This window comes from Eucyclogobius newberryi, unplaced genomic scaffold (genome assembly GCF_026437365.1).
Source record: "Eucyclogobius newberryi isolate DKJ021-1_F unplaced genomic scaffold, fEucNew1.0.hap1 SCAF_6, whole genome shotgun sequence".
Lineage (NCBI taxonomy): Eukaryota > Metazoa > Chordata > Actinopteri > Gobiiformes > Gobiidae > Eucyclogobius > Eucyclogobius newberryi.
Genome location: NW_027316278.1, coordinates 26,352,133 through 26,379,458, shown reverse-complemented (window position 1 = coordinate 26,379,458; position 27,326 = coordinate 26,352,133). Strand labels below are relative to the sequence as shown.

The 27,326-nt window shown below is 41.5% G+C and overlaps 1 protein-coding gene across 2 annotated transcripts in view; it reads right to left on the bottom strand.

The window, feature by feature from the left end:
* kremen1 (kringle containing transmembrane protein 1) overlaps window positions 1-27,326 on the bottom strand; it is a 79,075-nt gene that overhangs the window by 6,242 nt on the left and 45,507 nt on the right. For both annotated transcript variants that reach the window (XM_072432631.1, XM_072432630.1), the window contains 3 exons: window positions 9,415-9,539; window positions 4,614-4,773; window positions 2,848-3,180 (listed from right to left, as the gene is read on the bottom strand). In XM_072432631.1, the coding sequence (XP_072288732.1) occupies window positions 2,848-3,180; window positions 4,614-4,773; window positions 9,415-9,539 (618 nt within the window). The remainder of the gene's footprint in view (window positions 1-2,847; window positions 3,181-4,613; window positions 4,774-9,414; window positions 9,540-27,326) is intronic.

Sequence of the window (27,326 nt, the reverse complement as noted above, 5' to 3'; positions counted from 1 at the left end):
TGGATGATGGATGCCAGTGCGTTTGTCTTATATGGCGAGGAAACTATGCGTTTTTGAAGAACATCTGGTCATCTTTGCTTGATAAACATATTTGATAGATCTTTAAGACAGAAAGGTTAAGGGTCATTCGTACAGGTTAAGGGTCGAAACAAAGTTTGCCAAAGTCTCGACCTTTCATATATTTCAGTTTTAGATTTCACCATAATTCATTACGTTTGTCAAATACAGTTGAATGCATCGTGCACTCAACAGTTGGATGTGTTCCCTCGTTCCATTTCGGCAGCTGCCTCTCGCACTATTGTGGTTCCACCCTCCATTTTCAATTTGTAAAACGTGACAGTTGTATTTGTGTTTCCTGGAGCGACGAGTGATGGTGTACAGTGAACCCGAAGATCCCGCGACGGCCATGTTGTTTGTAGTTTCCCCTCGCGCTGGACATGGATCACTTAGCGGCGCTGTTACTGCGGCTAAACTCGCCGCGTGCAGTAATGGGATACACAGTGTTGACGTGAATGTTGAAAGGCTCGATACACAGCGGGCCGCGGGCGAAGGCCTAATACTGCGCCAAAACAGCTGAAGTTGCAGAAACATCTGTGTAAGCTGTAAACATGTGGTGTCGGGGGCTTCAACGGACGCTGTGGAAAAAGTGTTTGCAATAAATTCTGTTTGTTTTAACCTGAACACACGGCCAGATGCAGCGGGTTTATTGTGCACATGAGGGAAGTTGCAACAAACGTGGAAATGATTGCTCTACCTTTTATGTCTTGTTCTTACTTTTCTTTTTACTCGCTGGGTACCAAAACACAGAAAATAAAAAAATAAATGTAATAAATGTCCCTGCATATGATGTGGTTTCAAATAAGCCATTCATCACCATTCATGTATATTTCCCCGGCCATCCCCCCCCCCTGGTCCAAGTATTTGTAGGAATTCTTATCTGAAGGTGTCGAAGATTAAAGAGCACTGTGTAACTTTTCTGATGGAGGGTTCGCGCCTGCTTGTTCCCATGGAGATGTTATTGCTGGCATTCACCTAATCTATCTGTCATCTATCAATTCAAATAATGTTGTTTTTATTCATCAAAAATACCTGGGAGAAACATGCATTCTTACTGTGCGGGCTTGCCTCTCCACAGATCTGACCTGTGACAAGGGGTGGGTGATATTGACACAAATGAATATGGTGTATGGTGACAATGTCATACTGCTCTGAGCGGACTAAGCTCTGCCTGAAACAATTTCAGTGCCATCGTACGCTCTGACCTTGGTCAAGGGAGAAGACAAACCAATCTCATCTAATCGGTGGTGAGGGATTTTCAGTGGGATTACAATCACACTTTAATGGGCAGTGATTTTTTTAAACTTTATTTATTACTGTTGAAACTTTTTCTATGAAGAATAATAAACATCTCAATAACAAAATTCAGACTACCGGTATATTAAGTCAATCCAACAGAAATGTGTCTTTAACCGCATTAGTTTAGGTTTAATTATCAGACAGAAAATGTCTGTAAATCACAACAGTTTACAAATATCACCTTCACCAACTTAACCCTTAAACCCATTTAAAAGTAAATTTTTAATCACCTGTTTTTGTAGGATTTTATTTCCTATTAACAAAATACTCGGTATTCAAATTTTGCATATCTTCAAAGCATTCAGGATGTTATCTCAAATCTGATATACTCTCTACCCCTACATGTAGCTGCTTGTCTCCATGGAGATGTCATGTTTAATGCCATACTGTGGAACGTTCCAGGCACTGCAATTGCATTTCCATGGAGACGCCACCAGACCTTTAGCTTCACATTGCCATTTCATTACTTTACTACTCACTCAAGGATGAGTGTTTGAACTTTATTTTTGCTGTATATGACTCTAGAGTACTTCGTACACAGAGCTCCTCGCTCATTGATTTAGATGCAGTGGGAGGCATGAAGACTTGAACTGGCTGTGCATTTGGTTCAGGAGCAGAGACCCGACTGCTGCAGTCAGATAACAGGGAGTTCTAAGGAAAACAAAACCGCATTTAAATATGCAGCGTCACCGCGGGCTCTGAGACGCTGAGTGTAAAATAGAGAGAAAAGGACTCGGCACTGAACCTTGTGACAAGTGCCTCACTTCAGCTGAAAGCCAGAGTCCCCGATGGAGGAGCCACGCAAACCTCCACCAGACGACCACAGAGCACAGTGTGGCCACCTGTCCCTGATTTAACATTTCAACACCAGTTATGCCAGATATTTAGATAATGTCCCACTTTTTCACTAGTGACATAAGTGTATATTTAAAAAAGAAATTCTGACTGGGGTTGTGTCATATGTTGTTATATGTTGTTATTCTATTCTCTCTCTGTGGGCTATGGTGAATAAAAACTGCAAAATGAAAAGCTGCATTTTACAAACCGCAAAAGGAAGAAGTATTTAAATCGATCTAACTCCCTCCTAAAACGCTTGGGTCAATATTCGTTAATTCGGCAATATTCACATTGATTCATTTTGGGGCGTGTGCGCGGCTTTATTGTCACATGACAAAGTGAAACTGCGACACCAAAGGTCACCAAAGCACTGCCAATGCCCCTTACTTCCAGGTTTTACATAAAATATTATATCATGATATTAGATTAGACAGGGCACAGTGGTCAGGTTTTGTCAAAAAGTGCTGTTTTCACAATATACTCTGCAGGAAATAAACATAATTTACTAATTTTGATGAACAAATTCGGGTACCCCAGCTTTAAAGCAGTTGTATTACAGTATCCATAAACCTAAATTCATCATATCAGTCTCACCCCATTAAACGCCCTGTTCCACTTTTAAAACAAGTGGAGGCAGCAGTACTTTTAACTGACCTTGGTAAAGCAGGGCGAACCCTTGGGCCTGGTTGGTGCGGTCCGAGAAGAAGTACAAGATGACAAAGTCCCCCGTGACGTTGACGAGCTCCCGCGGAGGGCTGCGCCAGTCAAACCGAGCCACCACCTGGTTGGTGTACCCGTCCAACATCTCCACCATGTCTGTCTGGTCCGAGATGTCGAAGAAGGTGAAGTTGAAGAGAATGGCAGAGGCCCCGGGCACCTGGATGGTCCAGTAGCACACTCGGCCCGGGTTGTATTTGTCGGGAAAGTCGGGCGAGTAGACCACTCCAGAGGGAGATGAGTAGTTTCCACCACAGGCCCCGACTCGAGCTGCACGAGAGAATGTCACGGAAGTGAAATTGGAAACGGCAACGGAGTTTATATTAGAGGCAGTGATCAGAGCCTCTGCTTAATTTTACGCTCAATTAATTTAAACTTGTTTTTATAGGTTTTCAGGAGAGTGACCTGCATGTTCTTCGATTAATAATTCAGTATACATTAGGTTCACTGTAAGAAGCAGATTAATCATACATGAATTCGCTGATAATCATAATGAATCAGGTCACAACATAATCGTAACGACTAAAAAATATGTCATTTCAACTCATTCTATCCTCCAAAAGAGTAAACCTTAAAGTAAAGTGCTTTATATGTTCACAAACTAGAAGAATTGTCATGGTATTTTGCAATTTGAATGAAAAACAATAGCAGATTTCACAGTTGTTTGGTCATGATGTTCATTTCTCACAGTAATCATGACCCTAAAATTGTATATTGTGAACACGACAGTCACATAAATTGAAAAAAGTGCTTTAAGTTGAAGCTTAAGACAGGATTGGTCACGATATACACTTGAGAATATCACCTTGTTGACCTTTCTGTGAGTGAGCCCAAATTCAGCCGCAGTTTCAGTGACAGGTGTGAAAAAAGCCTTCAGCACTGACTGTCCTCACCTCACTTCCTATAAACGTAAAACATGCCCCTCACCTGTGCAGCTCTGGTCTTTAGAGATATGACATGAGCATCGCACAGGGAATCGCACAATATCAAATACTAATGTTCATTGTGATAAGACATATAAAAAATTATCACAATTATTTATATCATGGCCAAACAATGGAAAAATCCTTCATTTTCTTTCATTCACACTGTAAAATAAATTTACAGTATTAAACTGTTTTTATAATGTTATTGGAAACAAAACACACATGACATACTCGGTTGGTGTCAACTTATTATTGTCAATCCAAGCGTATTTTGTATGATCTAATACTATGTTATTGTATAAATCCCACAAGCCACAGAACAGAAGCTTTGGAAAGTACCTTTTTCCTTTTATCATTTGTTAGAGAGATTCAGTTGAGCCAAGACAAACTACACAGTAAAGACAAAAGATCTACAGGAGCTAGAATGGCTTCACTTCATGTAGGGAGATCCTTTGAATTTCATTGAACAATTGAAACAGTCAAAAATAGTAAATCTAGACCAGGGGTGTCTAAACCAGTGGCAAGACTAACATTTTCTTCCCTTCTAACGTCAATAATTGGTGTGAGACAGACTTGTTATTGAGGTTCCTGGACTGAATTAAGGTTAGTTGAGGTGATGCTTTAAAACCTCAGATGAAAGCTACTTTTTTGTAAAGTTCATGGTATTGACCACCAGTCTGTTTGTTCACACCTGATCCTAGACCTACTAACTCAACATTAGTCAATTATTGAACAGGGAACATGTAACACACTTAATCAATCGCATTTATCACTCACTGTCGAATATGATGACCCATCCGTCGCCTCCACACGGCTGGTTGTGGTTGCCGAAGCAGACGTGGTTGCACTCCATGCCAGGTGACTCCCCATTGTGCTGCAGGTCCATCAGGTCCTCGTTTCCACAGAAACAAGCATATCCCGACTCCATCCCGGCCAACTGCGAAAGCAAAAAAAATGTTCCCACAATGCTTTTTGATTTACATCTATGAGAAAATGTCACAGCCGGATGAACTATGGTTATTCTTAATTTGTTCACATAAGATTCAATTGCTGTGTAAGTTTAGTCTTGTGCACCGCAGACAAATAAAAATGATTTAAGATGGATGTTTTTGAGATGTGTTGTTTTTGGAGAATGGGTTTGTGTGTTTTCTTCTCATTACAAGAGCATTATGTAAGGCAAGGAACCACAAGCTCCCAGATGATTTGTGGCACTGCAGACCAAGTCCAAATAGAACATGTAAACACAGAGGCTGGGAATTTAAGAATAATCAAAATATGAAATATATTGTCCTGAGATCTACAGTAAGTGTGGACATGTTTGAATCACATTGATTTGAATAACAATTGTAGTGTTGAGTGAGCAGAACATGTGGATTCTGGTTCTGTTTTTCACGTTTTTAAGTCAAATTCAGGGACAGAACCGTTAAAACTGAGGTCAATCATTTTCAAACATTGGAATCTCATTTGACATGCATCCATTTTCTTTGGTAGTACAGCGTTAGGTCAGCTTTATCAGACACAAAAGTGAAGCAGGCAATCAGCTCTCACCCCAAAGTGTCTAAATTAAAGTGTCATAAAGACTCACACGGCCCTTTCTTACAAGTTTGAGAAGATCCAATGTTTTATAAATAGAATAAAACAGCATGTGGAGGTCTTTCCCCCCCAAGGCAAGGCAGAGCATAATTCGTACAGAAGGTAATTCAAAGTGCTTCACACAACAGGAGAATAATTCATTAAAATCACAGAGACATGACAGAAATCACAAAACCGTTTAAGACCTAAAAGAGAAGACAATCCTTTCAGTCAAATGCACAGCTAAACAAAACTGTTTTTAGCTTAGATTTGAACATTGTCAGAGTAGAAGCCTGTCTCACATCTTCAGGAAGACTGTTCCAGATTTTAGCTGCATAAAACTGAGATGCAGATTCCCCATGTCTAGACCTGACTCTGGCACCAGCAGGAGGCCGGTCCATGTTTAGTCCTGACTCTGGCACCAGCAGGAGGCCGGTCCATGTTTAGTCCTGACTCTGGACACCAGCAGGAGGCCGGTCCATGTTTAGTCCTGACTCTGGACACCAGCAGGAGGCCGGTCCATGTTTAGTCCTGACTCTGGCACCAGCAGGAGGCCGGTCCATGTTTAGTCCTGACTCTGGACACCAGCAGGAGGCCGGTCCTTGTTTAGTCCTGACTCTGGACACCAGCAGGAGGCCGGTCCATGTTTAGTCCTGACTCTGGCACCAGCAGGAGGCCGGTCCATGTTTAGTCCTGACTCTGGCACCAGCAGGAGGCCGGTCCATGTTTAGTCCTGACTCTGGACACCAGCAGGAGGCCGGTCCATGTTTAGTCCTGACTCTGGACACCAGCAGGAGGCCGGTCCATGTTTAGTACTGACTCTGGACACCAGCAGGAGGCCGGTCCATGTTTAGTACTGACTCTGGACACCAGCAGGAGGCCCGTCCATGTTTAGTCCTGACTCTGGACACCAGCAGGAGGCCGGTCCATGTTTAGTACTGACTCTGGACACCAGCAGGAGGCCCGTCCATGTTTAGTCCTGACTCTGGCACCAGCAGGAGGCCGGTCCATGTTTAGTCCTGACTCTGGCACCAGCAGGAGGCCGGTCCATGTTTAGTCCTGACTCTGGGCACCAGTAGGAGGACTCTGGCACCAGTAGGAGGACTCTGGCACCAGTAGGAGGACTCTGGCACTAGCAGGAGGCTGGTCCATGTTTAGTCCTGACTCTGGCACCAGCAGGAGGCCGGTCCATGTTTAGTCCTGACTCTGGCACCAGCAGGAGGCCGGTCCATGTTTAGTCCTGACTCTGGCACCAGCAGGAGGCCGGTCCATGTTTAGTCCTGACTCTGGCACCAGCAGGAGGCCGGTCCATGTTTAGTCCTGACTCTGGACACCAGCAGGAGGCCGGTCCATGTTTAGTCCTGACTCTGGCACCAGCAGGAGGCCGGTCCATGTTTAGTCCTGACTCTGGACACTAGCAGGAGGCCGGTCCATGTTTAGTCCTGACTCTGGCACCAGCAGGAGGCCGGTCCATGTTTAGTCCTGACTCTGGCACCAGCAGGAGGCCGGTCCATGTTTAGTCCTGACTCTGGCACCAGCAGGAGGCCGGTCCATGTTTAGTCCTGACTCTGGGCACCAGCAGGAGGCCGGTCCATGTTTAGTCCTGACTCTGGACACCAGCAGGAGGCCGAGATGGTTCATATGGCACTAACATGTCCGAGATGTACTTTGGTGCTTGGCCTTGGAGAGATTTGTTATTGATTTGATGTAGCTGTTAAAGTTTAAGTCTAAATAAGTCTTAAGTCCATTATTATCCACAAAGTTCTACTTTTACAACACACTTTCTGGGAAGGAAAAGAATTTACTTATTATGAGGGAAAAAAAGTTGAGTATCCCAGCTTTAAGTTCAATATTTTGCAGTAGAGAGCGGTGACCTTTATGGATGGGCGAGCAGACTCGGGGTGGTCAACAATATTTAGTGGATAACATTTACAAGTAACATGCATAAGTGAATTTGGAGCCCCGGTCTCCCACGTGAAGGACAAACACCTATCCTACTGAGCAAAGACTCTGGAAGAGTTGGTGTAGGAATGTGAAACATCAAATTGCATTATGCATCATGACTTTGCCACCGATCTCAAAAGACCCATTGTCCTTGTTGATAATGACACTATTGTGCCCATTTATGAGTCTGAAATGAATTGACACAACTGGAGGTATTACACAATTCCCCAGTCGCTGCTCTTTTCCTCAGTGAGCATGAATGCACACAGTCTTTCACATTGGGGCCATCACACTTAGTTGTGTTTTGAGTCCAGTTTTGGTCCTGTTCTTGTCCTCCAGGTTGAATTATGTTCAGTTATAAATTGGTATAATCACTTATTTCAATTTCCTTTCCATTTTATCGACTAACAAACATGCTACATAAAAATGGGGCCTAAATTGAGACTGAACAAGCAAATAATCATGAATTAGACAGGACTAATCTGGGCTCAAACAAGGACATGTGAACATACTCTAAATGTCTGCTAGTTTGGAAAGGCAATATGAAATAAACATTTTCCATTTGACAGAAATGGGACTAAATGGGACTGTTATTTTGGACTTTGTGTGTCTTAACTTTCTTTTTCGTTTGATGCCCCACCTTCCCAAATTCTTAATTTCAGCTCCATCTGATTTGTTTCTCTTTTGTATTGTTTCACTCATTTTTTGTTTTGTGCTTATGCTTTTAACTAAACTGTACATTATTTTATTTTTGTTAAACAGAATTTTTTACATTTTGTTATAATTTTTTTGGAGATATGCAAAAAAAAAAAAAAAACTATTACAAATGAATTCAAAAAGAGATGTGTAGTATAATGTGCCGGACAAGGGAATAAAGCGACATTTCTTCACTTTTGAGATACATTTTGTGGTCCATTCATGTTTTGTGCGATACTTGAACCTCAACCAAGACATATACAGGAACATTTTTGCACATTCCTGATTCATTGTTAAATTTTGTGAGAGTATTGTTATATAGATAAGGCAAAAAAAAAAATTGGGATATAATTTTTTGTTAACCTCTGGTTGTGAAGTATATAACTTAAAAAATATCTATTTGCCAACAAAATAGCTACAATAGAACACTCCTTTTGGCTGTGATGTCCTTCACACATTATAAACCGGGAGAGTCCGAGGTTGGGGAGCAGTGGCACTTTGCTCCTGTAACATTTTGCAGAGCTGAGCACGGAGGCGGCTGTCAAAGGCTTCCTATGCATGTCAAGAGAATTACCACACAGAAAATAAACACCTGGCATCGGTTTAAAGGCGGGACAATGGGACCCAATGAGGACAAGTACCCAGCGGGCTAATGACACTCATTTCCAGCTGTCAGTTTTGATTGCTGTGCTGATTTGTCATCCGCTGATTTGCTTCAGTGATGGCAGAATAAAGAGGGGCAGACAGTGGACATGGCAGTGATTACTGTCAGGAAATGCCACACAAGTGAAGACGATTTACACATAAACGCTTCTTTGTCGGGGAGCTATTTAAAGGTGCACTATGTAACGCTTCTATGTAATTGCTTGTCTCCATGTTGAGATGTTACTGTCTTGCCAAGAATCTTATGCAGTTTGGTAATAACCTTGTTGATCTTAGATTTACTATTATTACTATTAAGTGTTTTTATTGCTACTTTTATCTATTTGATTATCAGTTAAGTTCTACTAGGAAACATTCAGTTCATACATAACAAGGGAGCATGATAAATAAATTATGCACTTTCAAGTACATGATTTCCAAAAGGAGCAAGAAGACGTTTTGATACAGCAAAGTCCATTTAAAAAAATATACATTCTTACTGTGAGCGCTCCATAGATCTAAACTGTAACTTGGCCTGCTGGCGTAACCTGTCTCCATGAGGATAGATAAGTTTAGTGCCAAACTGTGGAACATTCCAGGCAAAGCAATAACATCTCCAAGAAGAAGTTCCCCCTCAAAAGTTACATAGTGCACCTTTAAGACAAGTAACGTGTCCTATTTATCCAGTGAAATGTTGTGACGGTGAATAGAGATCGATCCTCACCCTGTATCTCTGTTTGCGGCAGAAGCTGATGCAGTTCTGGATGGTGAGTTTGTTGGACGTCTCGCTGGGGCCGGACAGAGTTGGAGGGTCCCCACTGTCCTTGAAGCAGCCCAGATTTCCAGGCACTGCACAAAAACAGCACAAAATACCGTATATGTCAATAATATACCATCACATAATTCTAGTCAAAGAGGAAGTGTTATGTTTCTTTTTCCAGGTGTGTTTTCTGACAGTGGACGTGTGAAGGGGGTAGGTGATGACGGGGATTTTCAGAGCAATGCGTCTCGAATGCAGCACAATAAAAATGACTTAAACATGAATCACACGCGTTACAAAATACGACCATGGTTTAAAGCTCATAAAGTCAAGATCACACTTCAAGCTCTTATCACTTCAATAAATATATACATCAACTCAAATATGTTTTCCAGCTTGTGTGTGTGTGTGTGTGCGTGTGCGTGCGCGTGTGCGTGCGCGTGCGCGTGCGCGTGTGTGTGTGTGTGTGTGTGTTAATAAGATAAAGTGGTGTGGTCGGTCCAATGTCACTACAAAACCACTGCTCATTGAAATCTTCTTAAATATATTTGGAATTGTATTCATTAATTTATTATTGGAAGTTGATTTGACCATAAGTAGGTGTATTTGAATATTTTTTGTAATTAAACATTTGATTTAGCTAAATTTAACGAGTATTTCAGCATGTTTCAGATCTATATAGCACTTTTACACTTTTGTATTAGTCCATTATTCACTCATGCAGCCTGACCTGTCCAACCGTCTCCAATCGCACACGCCATAGTCACAAGTTGTTTGAAATGTCAGCTGTTTAATGTGTTTTCATTGTAAAGTAAGAGGTCTTTCAAATCTAAGCCCGGCTCTAGTTTGAACAAACAAATGCTGAACACTGAACAGGATGATTAACCCTGACGTCGGTGGTGACACACAGGCCAAATATTCATGCACTGTTTCGTTATGAACTGCAGTATGGCAAGAGTGAAGGGGGAACGTCTCTTCTTAAAGGGGACACTCTTTACTAGCTTAATATTGTAGACATCTATGTAATCAAAATCAGTATAGACCTATATTCAAAACAAGAACAGACTATTTATTATGTAATATTTACCTCTGTTTACCTGTTTTCTGTACCTGTACGACAACTTCTATTTCTACACTACAACCAATCTGTACTAAATGTGGAACTAATAATAACCCTTCTTATACTGCACTGTTGCTACTGTTGCCGTGGCCTCAAGTCGGCGTCAAGACCCAAGTCCAAGTCCTGTACTTTGAGCTCTTTCAAGTCATTACTCCAAATTCCCAAAACAGATCGTAGATTTGAGCAATTTGTATGATTTTTAGTGAATGGTTCTCCTTACATATAGTTCTGGTCACAAATAGAGGAGTGACAAGGGTTTCTATAAACATTTAACACTTAAAATACCTACTATCAACTGTGAACAACAAACACATTCCGTAAAAGTCAGACTATTGAACGCTCTTGAATATTATAAGTCTGAATACGAGTCGTCTAAGTCAAGTTCAAAGTCAAATTCCAAGTCTTAGTCATCAAAATAATGACTACAACTTATTGTATGTGTTTTTCATACATTCAATAACAGGTGTTTACATTACTAGTTACTAAGTTTATGTACATCAAAAATCGGATCTGATTTACCTTCGAATTCACAAAACGTAGGCACATGGAGTTCATATCCTGTTGGCACACGCTAGAACTGCTTTGTTTCACCACTCTAAATATTTGTTGTGCTGAACCAAAAGGATCAAACAACAATAATGGGTTATCAGAGGTCAGAAGAACACACTGCTGACACCTCGTCCAATCACATCCACACCACACAAACTCCTGTCTAGTCTGCCCCCGTCCATTGTGTATTCATCAAATAGTCCCAAATCTTACAAAATCCTGCTCACACATGAAACGGTGCGATGATCCCATCCAATTCCACATAATAGCAGAGGAAGTGGTAACAAAGCCCGCATCAGTCTGTGTCCCATTTGTTTTTTCATTCAAACTCTTCCTTTGTGTATTAAATCTGGAGATAGAGCACTTTCAGTTCTGACAAACAAGGATCATCAATAAGTCTGAAGCATACACGGAGTATATTTAAAGCCTGTATATGTCCCATCTGTCCCAGAGTTCGGAAGATTTGTTCATGTTTAAGTTCAGTGTTTGCTGCAGCCAAAAGTACATTCCACATGTATCCATCTGCAGTGTTTTACATCCAAGATACATTTTGTTAAGTATGTTAAGTCAAATGGCATATCCGTGTTGGAGTGATTTTCAAACCATGAAAGGTGGAATTACCGTATGTATTTTAATCAAACTGTAGTTCACAGCGCTCACTAACCCTTTGGCAAACCGTTGCTGTTCATGTGCATTCATTTTCGGGTGCGAGCTTTAAATCAGGGAAGGATCGCCAATGCTTAGTTGATTAGATTGTTGCTTTTGGCTTTCCCTTCCAGTTTGACAACAAATACAATACTTTATTATTAGATGCAGATAGGGCAATGTGGTCTGATATTGTGTTCTTTTACGGTATATCTCTGGGAGCTAAATGTATCTTTTATTTGAAGTAGCTTAGATAATCAAGGTAAATCGTTTAGGGTTATTTAAAGGTTGAATGGACGATTTTTTTGGGCCCAAATCTGAGTCTTATTTCCTCGTGGCGTGGTCTGCCGATTAGTCCTGCCACGTATCAATCATAAAACGCACCTACCGCTCACCTGCAGCCGTGTGCGGTTCGTCCCCATGGTGCCGCGTGTCTAAGCGCATTGATCTATCACAATATAGTTCCCTCAGTGTACGGGACAAAAGGAAGACGGAGAAAGACCATTCGAGCTGACTCAGAAGAAGATGGAAAGACGGGAGATGAGAGATGCGATGCGATCTGTCGGAAGTGCATGCGCACTTCCGACAGTTGGTAGTTTTAAGTAGGACAAATCCTGATGATGAGTTGACACCATCCTGTCTACTATGTGTGAGTGCTTTAGACTCTGTTGGATTGCAGCACCGGGCCTTGTCTGTGTTGTGAAGCATTTCCTCTAAACATTTGCATGTAGACGGCTGCCAGCTCCACTTATGACGGCTGAATTCCCTCAATAAACAACTGGCACACGGTGGTAAACAACACACCCCAACTATTTCGACAAACCTACCTGGGAAAAAGTGCCAAAAGAAGAGGATTGTGGGTGAAAATATATCACTGTGGGCTGACGTAATGCCCCACAACATGAAACAAAATGGGTTTTTAGTTTGAGTCATACACGAAAGCCGTTGAAAAACGTTGTTTAAGATTCTTGCAGTGCACCACAGTCGGGAAATGTCAAGCATAAAAGAAAGTCAAAACCAAAATAGAAAAAATGAAATGTCCTGGTTTTATCTATGCGCTGACCTGCAAGATTTTGGTCCTGATTTACAGCTTTGCTCAACAGTATTTGACAGACGTCTCACCACCACAAGACTATGTCCTCAGTCTCCCTTAGACATGCAATAAATCATGTCTAACAATCCTTTTTTGACACAACCCGCAGAATCTCATTACTGGATTAATGCTTTTAGATCACTTAAAGACCACTCGGAGAACACAGAGGCAGTTAAGGTAGGATTAGAATGACAGCAGGCCTGACAGTGAGAGGCATCTGGGCGTGACGCAGCGCTGCACTACCTTATCACGCAGTAAACGTGGAAGAACACAAGTAATTATCCGTCTCCCCATATTTCCAATCCAAATATGAATGGAAAAAAATCAAAACAAAGGAACATTTCGATGTAGATTTCACCCAAACAGTCGTCTCGGGCTGGAGGACAAACAACACAACACAATTATAGACGTAAGGATGCTCTGAAAGGATGCCTCTTATGACAGCCGGTGCAGCAGGTTCAGTTGTTGTGAAAGAAGTGTTTTTAAACCAGAGTGTGCACATGCATGTTATAGCTATTGCGTGTAAGTGCAGAGAAGAGAACATGCACAGATAAGCACCTGGTTGGGGAACATCAGCCTGCCTGTAAGCGAAGCAGCCAGGTATAGCACTTCAAGGGAGTTTTGAAAAGGCGTGTGAGAAAACGCTACTGCAGGGCTCAACCGCAGATTAAAGGCAGTGTGGCTTTTTTTTTTTTTCTTTTCTTTTCTTTGCTTTGACAAGTAGATTGCAGACTGCAGACAATTTATCCGTCTTTGTGTCGTCCCCTTCCCGCTGGCACAGGAGGGGTCTCGGTTTGGGATCACAACACATGACGCAGATGTGCTGATGCTTTGGTTAAATGGTATTATTTTGGGAGGATGGGTAATATACTGTATATCAGTGCCAATATCGCTATAGATGATAATTGGTGTTGTTTCTGTCTAAAGTACAGTTTAAGCTAAAGCTGTGGTTATATATTTACATGATCATCCCAAAAGCTGTGGGCATTGCATGGATTTTAAAACACTGATATTTATATAGCAAACATTGGTTATTATTTCATTATTATTATAAAATGATGTTATTATTTTGTCACCTTAACGTTACATTATCATATTATTGTAGTGAAAACGCAACGCATTGGCAACATAAGCTATTTGAATGTATTTTCAGCCAGTTATTATCATCATCATAATTGTTGAATGTGCTAATCATTTGATGGACATATCAAAGTCTGCAATTCCTAAACTGTTTGCAAAGTCCTTCTCAAACCGTAATGATAATTCACATTGTCAGTTGGCTATCTCATGAAGTTAACTTGTTGTTGTGTTTAGTGGCTATTTCTTTTATTAGATCAAAATAAGTACTACAAAAGCATCGGTGTTCAAAAGTAACACTACCGTTAATCAAAGACATTCTTTCATGATCCACCACATTGTTCTGCCGTTATTGGGGCCTGGAGCCTTTCCCTGCTGCTTTTGCTGCTCAGTGAGGTACAACTTGGACAATAGCCAGTAAAGTGTGGAGCTAATTGACATATTTTGCTAGTTAGTTATATTCATTCCTTATGGACATTCCACATTTCATCTGCCGTCGGCACGCTGGGTTGTGAATGGTGGATGTGAAATGCATAGAAAAACACAAAGAAATGAAAACTCCATATTTCATTATTAACCTGTTTAATTAGATAGTAACCATGGATCTGGCTGACACCCAACCCCGCTTATAGATGAGAAAATGTGTTGAATAGTCGTAATAGTTCTGAACTTTAAAAAATGATCATAATATCTGAGGCAAGTGCATTGAACATTCCTCTAGCGTTAACTGTGTAAATGGCAAATGGCAAATGTTTTTTGTCACGTTACTTGTATATTATCCAAATGTCTTTGCTGGAAAGAAGTACTGCTAATGTTAATGGATTCATTGTTTATATATTAAAGTAAAAATTGTTTATATATTAAAGTAAAAAGATGTGTAGACTAACCACTCAATAAACACATTAGAAAAGTCTTTTGAAGATGTTATTTCAACAGTATGGCTTTAATCTTACCTTGCAATTAGTCAATTAAAGATGTTTTATCGGAAAAAAATCTAATAAAAATACATTGCCTTTACATACTCTCATGTATGTACCGTTATGTATGTATTGTGAAACTTTCAAGACAAAACAACATAATCTCCATGGACACAAAAAGGTTTCAATCATCCACAATAAAACACAGCTCCTTTAAAGATGTGCTTGGTAAGATGTTGTTCTTGGAAACATCTGCTCTACAGGTGCAAATTTCTCCTCTCCACGAACAATAAATCTCTAAAAACACGTACACAAACGCACTTAAACCACTTCACAGCTGCTGCAGGAATCTGGCCTACACCAAGATGTGTTCCTGTAAGTCAGCAGGAGCGACCCCCGCTAACAAGCAACCGCACTTGTTAGCCTACCCACAATACACCACGGGAAGCGGCGGGGTTATAACAGGTGACACCATCGACAGTGAAGCAGACACAACACAGGGGTATCATAAACAAACATCAAAACTTGACGCAGGTTTTGGCATGAGCGTTTGGCACCGGCGCAGGCTCAGCAGAGGAGCCCAGACGCAAACATGTTATTAAGGAAACTCAATGACTCCTGTAAATTTCAGCGACATCCAGACAGAAAAGAAGAGATGAAAGAACAAAGGGAAATACAAGGTAGTAAAAGTTAGTATTTAGATGTTTCAATAGCATTTAGATTTGGCTTTTTCTTTTCCTTTTCCCCCATGTCCAGGAGAATTAGCATTTGAGAGAAGACTGAATAATGAATGCATGCTTTTTAGAACAGGTTGTCTAAACTTCAGGGATGGCATAAAATCACTTATAAAATTGGTTACACAACAGCACAGATATGGCATTATATTGGCTGGTCTTGTGTTAAAGGGGAGGGACATATTATGCAAAATCAACTTTAACGAACCATGTTATAACTGTGTTTCCTCAAAGTTGTATTTTGATTGATACCTGCATGTTTGAGTAATCCTGTTTTGTCCTGCAACCGAGGCTCGGGAAATTTTGTTTTCACCTATCCCCTGTCCCCGCCCACCTCCCTGTACTTAGCTGGCATTATATGAAAAATTAAGACTCAGAGTGACACACGTAGTAGTTAAAAAATGTCACGTAGCCACTTTTCCAATTTAAAAACATGTGAATGACAATGGGCTGCTTGTTACAGTGAAATGTCACCATGAAGAGGCGGAGCTTATCAGTTCTGCAGTTCTGAACAGGAAGTCAATGGACCTGTTTCTATTCCCAAGCTGTTTTTCAATATTGCTTTTCACGATGAGTAAAATGTGAAATTATGATCTACTCATGTTATCATCCAGTACAAAGCACCAGGAAAGAAGATGTCTCCTTTAAGCCTTCAACTGAAAATCAAAATGTAGCTTTATTTGTGCAAATGCCATTGTTATTGTGTCCGTAGATAAGACATTTCAACTACATTTTCCACACTAGGGCATCTGACATAAAAATCATGCCACCCCTGAAATGTGTTAACTGTAGAGAAGAGAAAACTACATATTGTGATGATATGGTGTATAAAAGTTATTGCTCTTTCTTATTGATTTTCTGTGATGAACTCGAACAAGGTGAAGAAGTCTAATCACACAGCCCAGTTCCAGTTAAATAGTTCTATAACTTTCAATAAAAAATAAACAACATTATCCATCCAGCTTTTCAAACAGGACATAATGCTTCAATTGTATTTCATTTCCACATAACAGTCTGTCCTCCAAGCGGCCTGTACATCTGCAAGCTCCACAGTGAGTCTTTTTTGTTACAAGAATAAGCCATTTTTTGTAATTATAGCATAATTCTTTCTATAATTAATGATTTATCTTTGTTTTCAGTGAGCTCTTTGCTCACTATAATCAAAATGCTTTAAAGAAATTTAGTTTTTTGTCTATTTTGAGATTTTGTAATTGCCATACTTTTAGTCACAATGGGATGTTTACTTGAAATCTTGCCTCACGCTGAAATTAAAGCAAACTTTTAAGTCGCGACAAGACAAACTCTAAGAGGCTTGTAAAATATACACAGAGTTCTTCAAAGAGAAAGAGAAGTGGAAAAAGGCTTAACTTAAATGATCCTTTCAGCATCAAAAGTGCGTCATTAACATCCAATTACAGAGTAGCAGGCGGCGCAAGTAATTAGACACACCACTTTAGCTAAAATGCTAAAATGCAGAGGTCAAGGCAGGAGCCAGGGGATTATTGCATTCCTTAAGTTTGGATGCTGTAGTCATTTGTAACAGGATGTACTTCCATAAACATATTTTGTACTGCATGTGTACAGCATACTCGGCTTACTTGTGCTCATTCTCTTTTCTTTTTATTTCTCTTTGTACTATAGTGGTAGAAATTTGAAATGTCACTGATGGTTAAAGACACTGAATGTGACAGAATGATTATACAGGAGGTCCGAGAGGTCACAGCTGCAGAATGACAAGCCAGAGCATGCCATAACTCAACATCCGTGACTACTAAAGTTGCTTACCACAGCAGCAAAACTGAGACAAAAGAGAACAAATAATAAAGAAATGTAAAGCACGTTGTCATTGAATGTAAGAAAATATGCATTGAACTGAGCCCTGCATTACGGCATTACGTGTGGTCATTTTTTCTTCACCATTCACAATAGTTGCCTTGGTCCATATTATATTGACATGAGTTGAAAAATATGTCGCGTGAACAAACCTAAATTATTGTAGTCCATAGAAAACAGGACCGCACTACCGCCTGCATGTAAACATAAGCCACTTCATGCTAAAGTCAATATCTGAGGAAGTACACAACCTTTATAAAGCTGCGCTACATTTGTTCACTATAAAAGATCAGGTATTTACACATTTGGAAACACTCCGGTAAACACATTACTGCATTACCAGAAAGTTATCCATTCAATTTTATGCAACAGTCGACTAAAGCTGTTACAGACTTTTTCCATCCGCTTTCATTGTGGTGCTGGCTCATCTATTACCTCTTTTGTTGTACAGTATATTGAATGCATAAACAAATACAGCTGCAGTGCTCCGTCAGGCCTGTGATTATTCTTGTTGACTGCACACCACAAACCAAAACAACCGAGCGAGACCGAGGGACCCCCAGGACTGCGCTGTCTGGAAGAACACTATTGTTTGGAAGGAGTGCGGAGTCAATTTGCTTTTCTGTTGAGATCGCGAATCCCCTAAAGTATAAATGGTTTACAGTCAAACAATGAGGGGAGATTATTGGACAGAATGAGAAAAGTAATGTTGCAGAAGTGCTTCGTCAGTGGCATGAAGACAACTTTCAAAGAGTTTAACTTGTTATTTGTTCGTGAGGTTTTGAGACTTTTCTTTTGTTGGATTATAAAAGCAATTGTTTACGATACCACGTTTTGCAAAAGCCAAATGTTTGCAGATTGACGGTTAAAGGTCCTGTACTATTATAACTTTTGGGCAATATCTAACTTTTCTGGTGGAGGTATGTCATCTGCTTGTCACCATGGAGACGTTACTGCCTGTAATGTTCCACAGTATGACATGTATTTATGGTAAATTGCATCTATTCAGTTAAAATTGCCTTGAAAAACACGCATTCGTACTCTGAGCGGGCTTGCCTCGCCACAGATCTGACCTGTAACTTGGCTTGGTGGCATTGAGGTGGAAATAGATAAGATGTAAGTTTAAAGACATATTATGGAACTTTTGAGGCATTGCCATACGAGATAAATAGGTAGCGGATCCTCCATCAGAAAAGGTAAAGAGCAGCTTTAACCATGTTATTTATATATATTTTTTATATTTCCCCCACACAAATCAAAGACATGGACTTTTGTTTTGTTTCATTTGCCCATGTTTTTGGAATCCTGCATGTTTCCATGTTTTTTGGAGTCCATTCACCGTCACAGTTTATTTCATCAGCTAAACTCACTCTTAGTTGCCCCATCAGCTGATCCACACTTAATGAAAAGTGTACACACACATTCCAACTTTTAATTATAATTCCCAGCTTAAAACACCTAAAAAATGCATAAGATATCCTTTATTTCCCCATTAAGGGACAAATAAAGGTTATCTCATCTTATAATATAGAGAATGATTATATTTTCCCCTCTAGTAAAGTATATTTAGTGTCAAATCAACATTATATGGTCAAGGATTGAAAAGGCATTATCCCCAAAGTGTCCTTCCCAAGCGTGTCAGGTTGAGCGTATTTGTATGCCACTGCTCCATCTGTGTTGTTATTGCAGCAGTTAACTGTGGGCCCGTTTTATCTGATTCGACTGTATACTGTGTGTATGCGCGCACACTGGTGGAGGTGGAGATAGAGGAGGGGATCAACGGACCAGCCCGGGGCGCTGGGAGAGTGACTAACCGTCTAATTAGAGGCAAGAGGAAAGAGACCCACGGCTTTAAATGAATAATTAGAGCTTGGGACCTAACAATGAGCAGCAGATGAGAAATAGCCGCTGCACCACATCAGTCTGCTGGTCCTGACAAAGCCAATAGACTGTGTCCTGAAGAGAGGAGAGGACCTGATACGCAGTGGTCCACGGATGAAAAGATGGGGTGACCTCCTCCGCACACAGCCACAGCACTTCAATTTGTCATCGTCCACTTTGAAACGCGATGCCGCTCTCACTGCCACTGCCAAGGGTCTGCTGTCAGCGCAGCCATACGTTCTGCCCACAGTGACAAACCTGAACGCTATGGGAAACATTTCTATAATGCAGTAACAAATATTCAGAGTGTACATCCGAAAAACAACATTTCCACTGGCCAGGGATGCCACAATAAGTTTCATCAGTTCAATCACACGGAAACCAAGCCGGCATTTTTTATGGAAAGTATAATTTGGAATCGAAGCTAAAATGATTCATACCGTATTTTCCTGACTATAAGTCGCACCTTTTTTCATAGTTTTGGCCGGGGTGCGACTTATACTTATATACTTATACTTCGGAGCGACTTATATGTGATATTATTTGTTATTTTCACACTTGCAACCGCATTTCATACTCCAGTGCAACTTATATGTGTTTTTTTCTTCTCTATTACGAATTTTTTGGCTGCTGCGACTTATAGTCCGGAAAATACGGTATTTTGATGAATCTTTATATTTTTACTATTGGGGTCGTGTAAATATGAGCGGAGGAGGAAATGATGACAGAAAATCATTCACTGACAGCAATTCAGTCCCATTTGCTTTAGGATGAAGTAACTTACTATTTATGTATTGTATTATTAATGTATTTTTAGGTTTGTATATTTCATACTGTTCTATTTAAGGTTAACAAGTGCCAAGTGTTTAATATTGCTGTCATGACCACAGGTTACAGCTCACACTTATCTCAACAGATTAACTTTGAGCTTTCTCTGCTTTTCCTGTTTGTAATTGCAAATTTGTATTTCTATTTTAGCCAATTTTAAGTCTGGGTTGGAGTATTAGTTATTCTCAACGCACACAAAGACACACTTATGCAGATTTGTCCCCGTCTACAGCTGAGACATAGTATCTGAATAACATTTAAAGTTCAGACTGCCTTGGTGCACCTGTGCTCGCGTCCGGTTGGCTACTTGCTAAATGGGTTGGCCACCTATTCATCTCCTTAAGCCCAAACAAAGGCCATCCACTCGCTCTCATTAGCAAACATCATCTCCACGAGCCACTCTCCCTGTAATCAATACCTTTAATTCCCTAATGGCCGAGCCTGATTTGAGCCTGATTTAGGAGAAACTGTAGAGCGCGTGGATCAGTCCAATGTCTTCTGTTCTGTTTGCTCTGACTTTAGCTCTAGTTAAAGATCTGACTTGTGGCGGTGACGCGGACAGGTATTTCCCCCGAGGCCGCAAGAGGGCGGGGCTTAGCCAAGGGGTTAGAGGTCAAGCGAGGAAAACAAAGAGTGTTCTCATAGCAGCCCACGGCACATTCACCTGGTTCAGGACAGGCCGCTGAAAGGCAACGCCAAGCTTCAAAGGGCTCTCATTTGCAGTGTTTTGTGCTGAAGCATAATGGGTACATGCATCTGAAAACTTTGAACCTTCAGTAAGAAAGAAATGTTTATGTTTACCAGCGGTTTTGACAGAATGATGTCACAAGCTATCAAACTTGGAATTTAGACATATATTTCATAAAGAACTGTGCAGACGTTGAATCAGGAACAATGCAAACTCAAATCAAAATGATACGTTTCAATTAATTTGGGAATTCTGTAATCATTCTTCCATTTCAAATCATTCTTGTTGCATTCATCATTCTAATTTATACCACAATATTGTGATAGCGACGGTACAATCAGCTTATGTCTTGTCTCATTCTTAATAACGTCTCTGGATTACCTCACCTCACAAAAATGGAGGCCTTTAGAGTTTAACTGTCAAAGCTCCTCAGAGTCACTTCTGGCACTTCTCCTCAGAGTGATGCCCGGGCCTGCCTCTGTGCTCCAGCCGGGATCACGAACTCTTCTACAGGAGGAGAAGACCACCACAGGGGGAAGATTCAGGCTCTAAAAGCACAGAAAATGACATACTCTGCAATAACAAGAGCCGTTGCATCCCAGAAGAGACGAGACTCTGGGCCATGTGTCCAACATATGACCTCACTCTTGGCTTTGAAGAGCACATTTGTTTTAGTGGTGATAATAATAGTATTTTTTGACATTTTTATGAAGGGAAAGTCTATAATGTAATCGTTATCATACTCCAAAAAACCAAGATAACGACAGAAATATTTTTGTCATCGTGTATCGCCCGCCCATAAATGTAAGATACAATATAATAGATTATTTCATGTTCTACTAAACGTTCTGCCGGTTTGTGCGAGAAAACTTTCTTCATTGTCTTGACTGCCTCCAGGAGTCTATTAAGTCCGTCTGTGATTTGAAACTAGACATTTACAACCGTTGAGGCTGAGAAAGTTGAAAAAGGTATGAATCCTCGTAAAAATGTCTCAGCTCGAGCTCATCTCCAACTCTGCTCTTACAGTATAGCACTGTTTTTATTCTTTTACGGACTCAAATCTACTTACAGGTTTTTTACGATTTGAAATTTGATGTTGAAAGGTGAACCAAAAGTCACCTCACTTCAAAGGGCCATTCGCCGCAATCGTTATTCCCCAAGTAAAGAATAGGTGTGAGTTTTTTCCACAAGTTTTTGTCATAAATTCGTGTGACAAATAGTACTCTGTTCTAACGGCATTGAGGCGTGGCTCTGGTAACGTGCCAGATATTTGAGGTGTCTTTGGACATAAAAGTATTGTTCAGTGGTGACAGACACACTCAATCAAACAGCCCAAGAAGTATTTTAATAAAGTGTAGTTTGTAATTATTGAGGTAATTAAATGTTCAGGAACAATGACATTCAGATGATTTCATAAGATTTGTGGTGTTGATTTGAAATGTTATGTTCTTGTAAACCATAATGTATTGTGTAATCAGAAAATCATTTGAATCTAAAATAGTCATTAGATTAAAAGGCTGGATTAAATATAATTGTAAAATAAGGAGAAACACAAAACAATCTAAACTAAACTAGAATGAATTGATTTATTGCAAAGTTATATTGAGATGGTTTGCTGGTTCTTTATTTCACACGGGTAAAGAAACTAATAAAACCATCTGTCATTTAAATCTGTATCTACTTATTGAATACCAAATGATTTATTTCAAAGTAGAGCCTTGTTTTAGACCTGGTTTAGAATATTGTTGTCTATGTCTATGTTTAAGGCCAAGTATTCAAAGCATTTACACGTGTACAGCTCAGTGCAGTCACATGTGTAAGTGTCTATTACCTTATTTACTCGTATCAGTATTATTTTGATTAGTCTGTTACTTTATATAGACATATGCGTAATGATCTGATGTGTGCAGTTGCATGTTTTACGTTTGCACTTGTGTAAATACTTTTGACTTGATTTGCTTCCCGTCCAGTTCACTCCAGATTTAGTCTTGGTCCTGACAGTTCATGGAAGAGCAAAAACATCTGTGAACCAACTGGGCTAAAAGATAATGTTGACCATTTTGAGAGTTAAGTATTTTTCTGTCCCTTTTTCAAAAGTTACAGATCATCATCTTTGTCCCAAAGTGATCATTGCAATTGTAAAATCCATTGAAAATATATTTGTTTTTTTAATTGTTAAGACTTACGGTTTCTGTTCCCACTCAAACCAATAGGATATATATATACTTATATTTTTGAATGATGTCACATAATGAACTAAAAGAGCAATAATTGACATTAAAATAAACAAATGTGCAAATTGCAATACTTGGACATAGCATACTCTTTTAATGAAATAAAATAAAGATAAATACCCACCAGCGAGGATGGGTGACAATAGATAATAATCTGATATTATGACCGTTGATTTTCACAGAGACCTGGTTAACAGCAGAAATGCCAGACTCTATTGTAGGTTTGGACAATTTTCATCTGCTGCGGGCGGACAGAACGAGAGAATCCGGGAAGAAAAGAGGTGGAGGTCTGGTGGTGTATGTGAACACGAGCTGGTCCAAACCCGAACACTGCACAGTGAAGGAGCAGCTATGTAACAGGGATATTGAACTATTGGCTATTGGCACGAGGCCATATTATCTGCCCCGGAAGTTCTCACATGTGATTTTGATCGCAGTCTATGTGGCCCCGTCTGCCAATGCTGAAGATGCTTGTGAAGCACTGCTCTCCTGCACTTGTAGGCTGCAAACACAGCATCCACAGGCTCTCTTCCTCATCTCTGGTGACTTTAACCACGCTTCTCCCTCTTCTGTTCTACCAACATACACCCAGTATGTTACCTGCCCCACCAGAGAGAATAGAACATTGGACTTGTTTTTTGCCAACACCAAGGAGGCTTATTCTTCTTCCCCCCTCCCTCCCCTGGGCAGCTCGGACCACAACCTTGTACATCTGAGGCCTGTGTATGAACCCATCGTGCGCAGGCAGCCTGTGGTGTCCCGTGAGGTGAGGATGTGGTCTGCTGAGAGCGAGGAGGCTCTGAGGGACTGCTTCAGCACCACTGTCTGGACTGAGCTTTATGACCCACATGGGGAGGACATCAACACCATCACAGAGTGCATCACGGACTACATCAACTTCTGTTTTGAGAACATTGTTCCCTCCCGGACGGTGCGGTGTTTTCCAAACAACAAGCCATGGATTAACCGTGAACTGAAGGCTCTGCTGAAGGAGAAGAAGAGAGCCTTCAGGTCAGGGAACAAGGAGGAGCTGAGGACTGTGCAGAAGGAGCTGAGGAGGAAGATCAGGCAGGCTGAGGCCGGCTACAAGAGGAGGATGGAGGAGCAGCTGCAGCAAAAGAACATTCAGGGAGTGCGGAGGAGCCTGAAAACCATCTCGGGCTTCATAATCCCCCCTGCCCAGACAGAGGGGGATCTACAGTGGGTGAATTATTTAAATGCTCACTTCTTGAGGTTTGATCGGTCACCCGCCCCTCCCCCTGCACAGCTGCATGCTCCCTCTTCCACAGCTGGACAATGCCCTGCATATGTTCCTCTTCGCTTATCTGCCCCGGACCATCAGCTCCCCACTTCGCCTGGACTCACCCATCCCCCCAGCACACGGTCCCCCTGCCAACCACTGACTGTCACAGCAGCACAGGTGAGGAGTGAGCTGAAGAGGATTAAAGTGAGGAAGGCAGCAGGACCTGATGGCATCAGCCCCAGGCTCCTTAAGTCCTGCGCAGATGAACTGTGTGGAGTTGTGGAGCATGTCTTCAACATGAGCCTGAAGCTGAGGGTGGTACCACAGGTCTGGAAGACCTCCTGTCTGGTACCTGTGCCTAAGACACCGCGCCCCAAAGACCTCAACAGCTTCAGGCCAGTGGCTCTCACGTCCCACCTGATGAAGACACTGGAGCGGCTAGTCCTGGACCACCTCCGCTCCACCGTGAGCTCAGCCATGGACCCGCTGCAGTTTGCATATCGGTCTGGCATCAGAGTGGAGGACGCCGTCATCTCCCTGCTGCACCGCTCTCTCTCTCACCTGGAAAAGCCTGGCAGCTCTGTGAGGATTCTGTTCTTCGATCTTTCCAGCGCCTTCAACACCATCCAGCCGCTGCTCCTGAGGGACAAGCTGGAGACGGCTGGTGTAGAGTATGACCTGGCAGAGTGGATCCTGGGCTACCTCACAGACCGACCCCAGTTTGTGAGAGCCCGGGACTGTGTGTCTGACACTCGGACCTGCACTCGGACACTCGGACTCTTCACCCTTTACACTGCAGACTTCAGACATGACACGGACAGCTGTGTCCTGCAGAAGTTCTCTGACGACTCTGCCATCATTGGACTCATCACGGACGACGATGACGCGGAGTACAGAGGACTGGCGCAGGACTTTGTGGACTGGTGTCAGCGGAACCACCTCCTCATCAACGCGGGGAAGACCAAGGAGATGGTGGTGGATTTCCGCAGACGCCACCCCACTGCCCCCTCACCAGTGAACATCCAGGGACGGGACATTGAGAGAGTGGACTCATACAAGTACCTGGGTGTTCATCTGAACCACAAACTGGACTGGACTCATAACACGGACGCACTGTACAGGAAGAGCCAGAGTCGGCTCTACCTCCTGAGGAGACTCAGGTCTTTTGGAGTGACAGGGCCACTCCTGAAGACCTTCTACGACTCTGTGGTGGCATCGGCTCCTGTAGGTGTGGCCTGCTGGAGCAGCAGCATCACAGAGAGGGAGAGGAAGAGGCTGGACAGAGTCATCAAGAAGTCCAGCTCCGTCCTGGGCTGTGCTCTGGACTCGGTGCAGGAGGTGGGGGACAGGAGGGTCCTGGCTAGATTCACATCTATGCTGGACCATGAGTGTCGCCCCCTGCAGGACACTCTGTCCGCTCTGGAGAGCAGCTTCAGTGAGAGATCCACCCTCGATGTGTGAGGGAAAGGTTCCGTAGGTCTTTCCTTCCTGCTTCTGTCAGACTTTATAACAAAAACTGTTAGTACTGAACACTCGCAATACTGACCTAACCTAATACTGATGTGCAATTCTGTCATATGTGCAATTACTGTGAAATTCATGTGCAATCTATGTGCTGTCGTGACACATTTTCATGTGCAATTACTGTCGGGATCACATGCAATGGTATTTATGTATTTATTTATTTATTTATTTGTCTATGGGAGTTTTTATTTATTTATTTATAGGAGATCTTCTACTGAAAGTGTTTTTCAGACTTCCTATAAGTGATCTGTTCTTCTGTATCTACCTCTGTATCTACCTGCGTTGCACCAATGAAATTTCCCCATGTGGGACAATAAAGGAATATCTTATCTTATCTTATCTTGAACTGCAGTTATAAAGCACACAGCGCTCCAACTAGTTTTTCCTGGTTGAATGCTGTTGACAGGTGAGATCGCAGTTCAAAGGAGTTTGAACTTGGCAGGCGCTCGAAGACGACACTCAAGACGGTTCCACTCTGTCAGTCAAAAAGTCAGTGGCACGGTGTTTCATCAAACAAAAGCACAGCCACTCCAAAACAAAAACACACGTCCTGAGACTTAAAAGGAAGTTCACTTTCAATAAGAGAAGAATGTTTTGCACGGTAATTACAGACATTAGATGACATATTTACTTTGTCATAGTTCAGTGAAGGACTCGCAGCAACACCCAAAAAACAGACGGGCACCAAGTTGTTTGTCAAAAATGAATTAAATTGAAGTGGTGCAATTCAGTATTCAGGTTAAACAAAGGTGAATAATAATGTTGGTAATATTTCAAACTCTCTCTCTTGTACCGGTATTCAAATTTGTAATATTTTAATTTTCAGCAGAGCACCAGAAAGTCTTAAATGTGCAATGTAGCTTTTCTGCTGGTGGATCCGCTGAGATGTTAATGCTGAAATGTTCCACAGTACGGCATTAAACGTATCTAGTGCCACGGAAACGAGACAGTCACGCCACCAGTCTAAGTTACAGTTCAGATCTATGGACAGGTGATGTTTTTCATGGAATTTTTGTGCAATAAAAGCAACCATAATGAAAAATGATGCAATGCTAGATAGATAATGCAATAGCAGATCTACCACCACGTGACAGAGTGCACCTTTAAGTTCTCTCTGTACTCTCTGAAGCACTTTAAATAGAATGCATAGAGCCATTACAGAGCAGCCAATAGTAGTATAGTTTGATTAGAGGCCTGAGACATCATGCGACATTATCCAGCCTCATAAATCCTGATAAAAGATCTAACCTCTGTAAACAGTCCAGCCCAGACTATTGGATTCTCCCCAACATGATTTGTGGCCTGCAGTAAATAAGCCAACAGCTTTCAGATAAGTTGTTTAGGTTTAGTACATGTCGAACTAATCAAGAGGTAAAGCTGGTAAGATCTTTAAATATGGTCAATAGAAAGCTTTTCTCACCTCACAGCAGAGTAACCAACATTTTATTTGCTGTTAACTATACATTATATTACTCAGGAATTAAAAAGTAAAACTGCAACTGCTCAGACA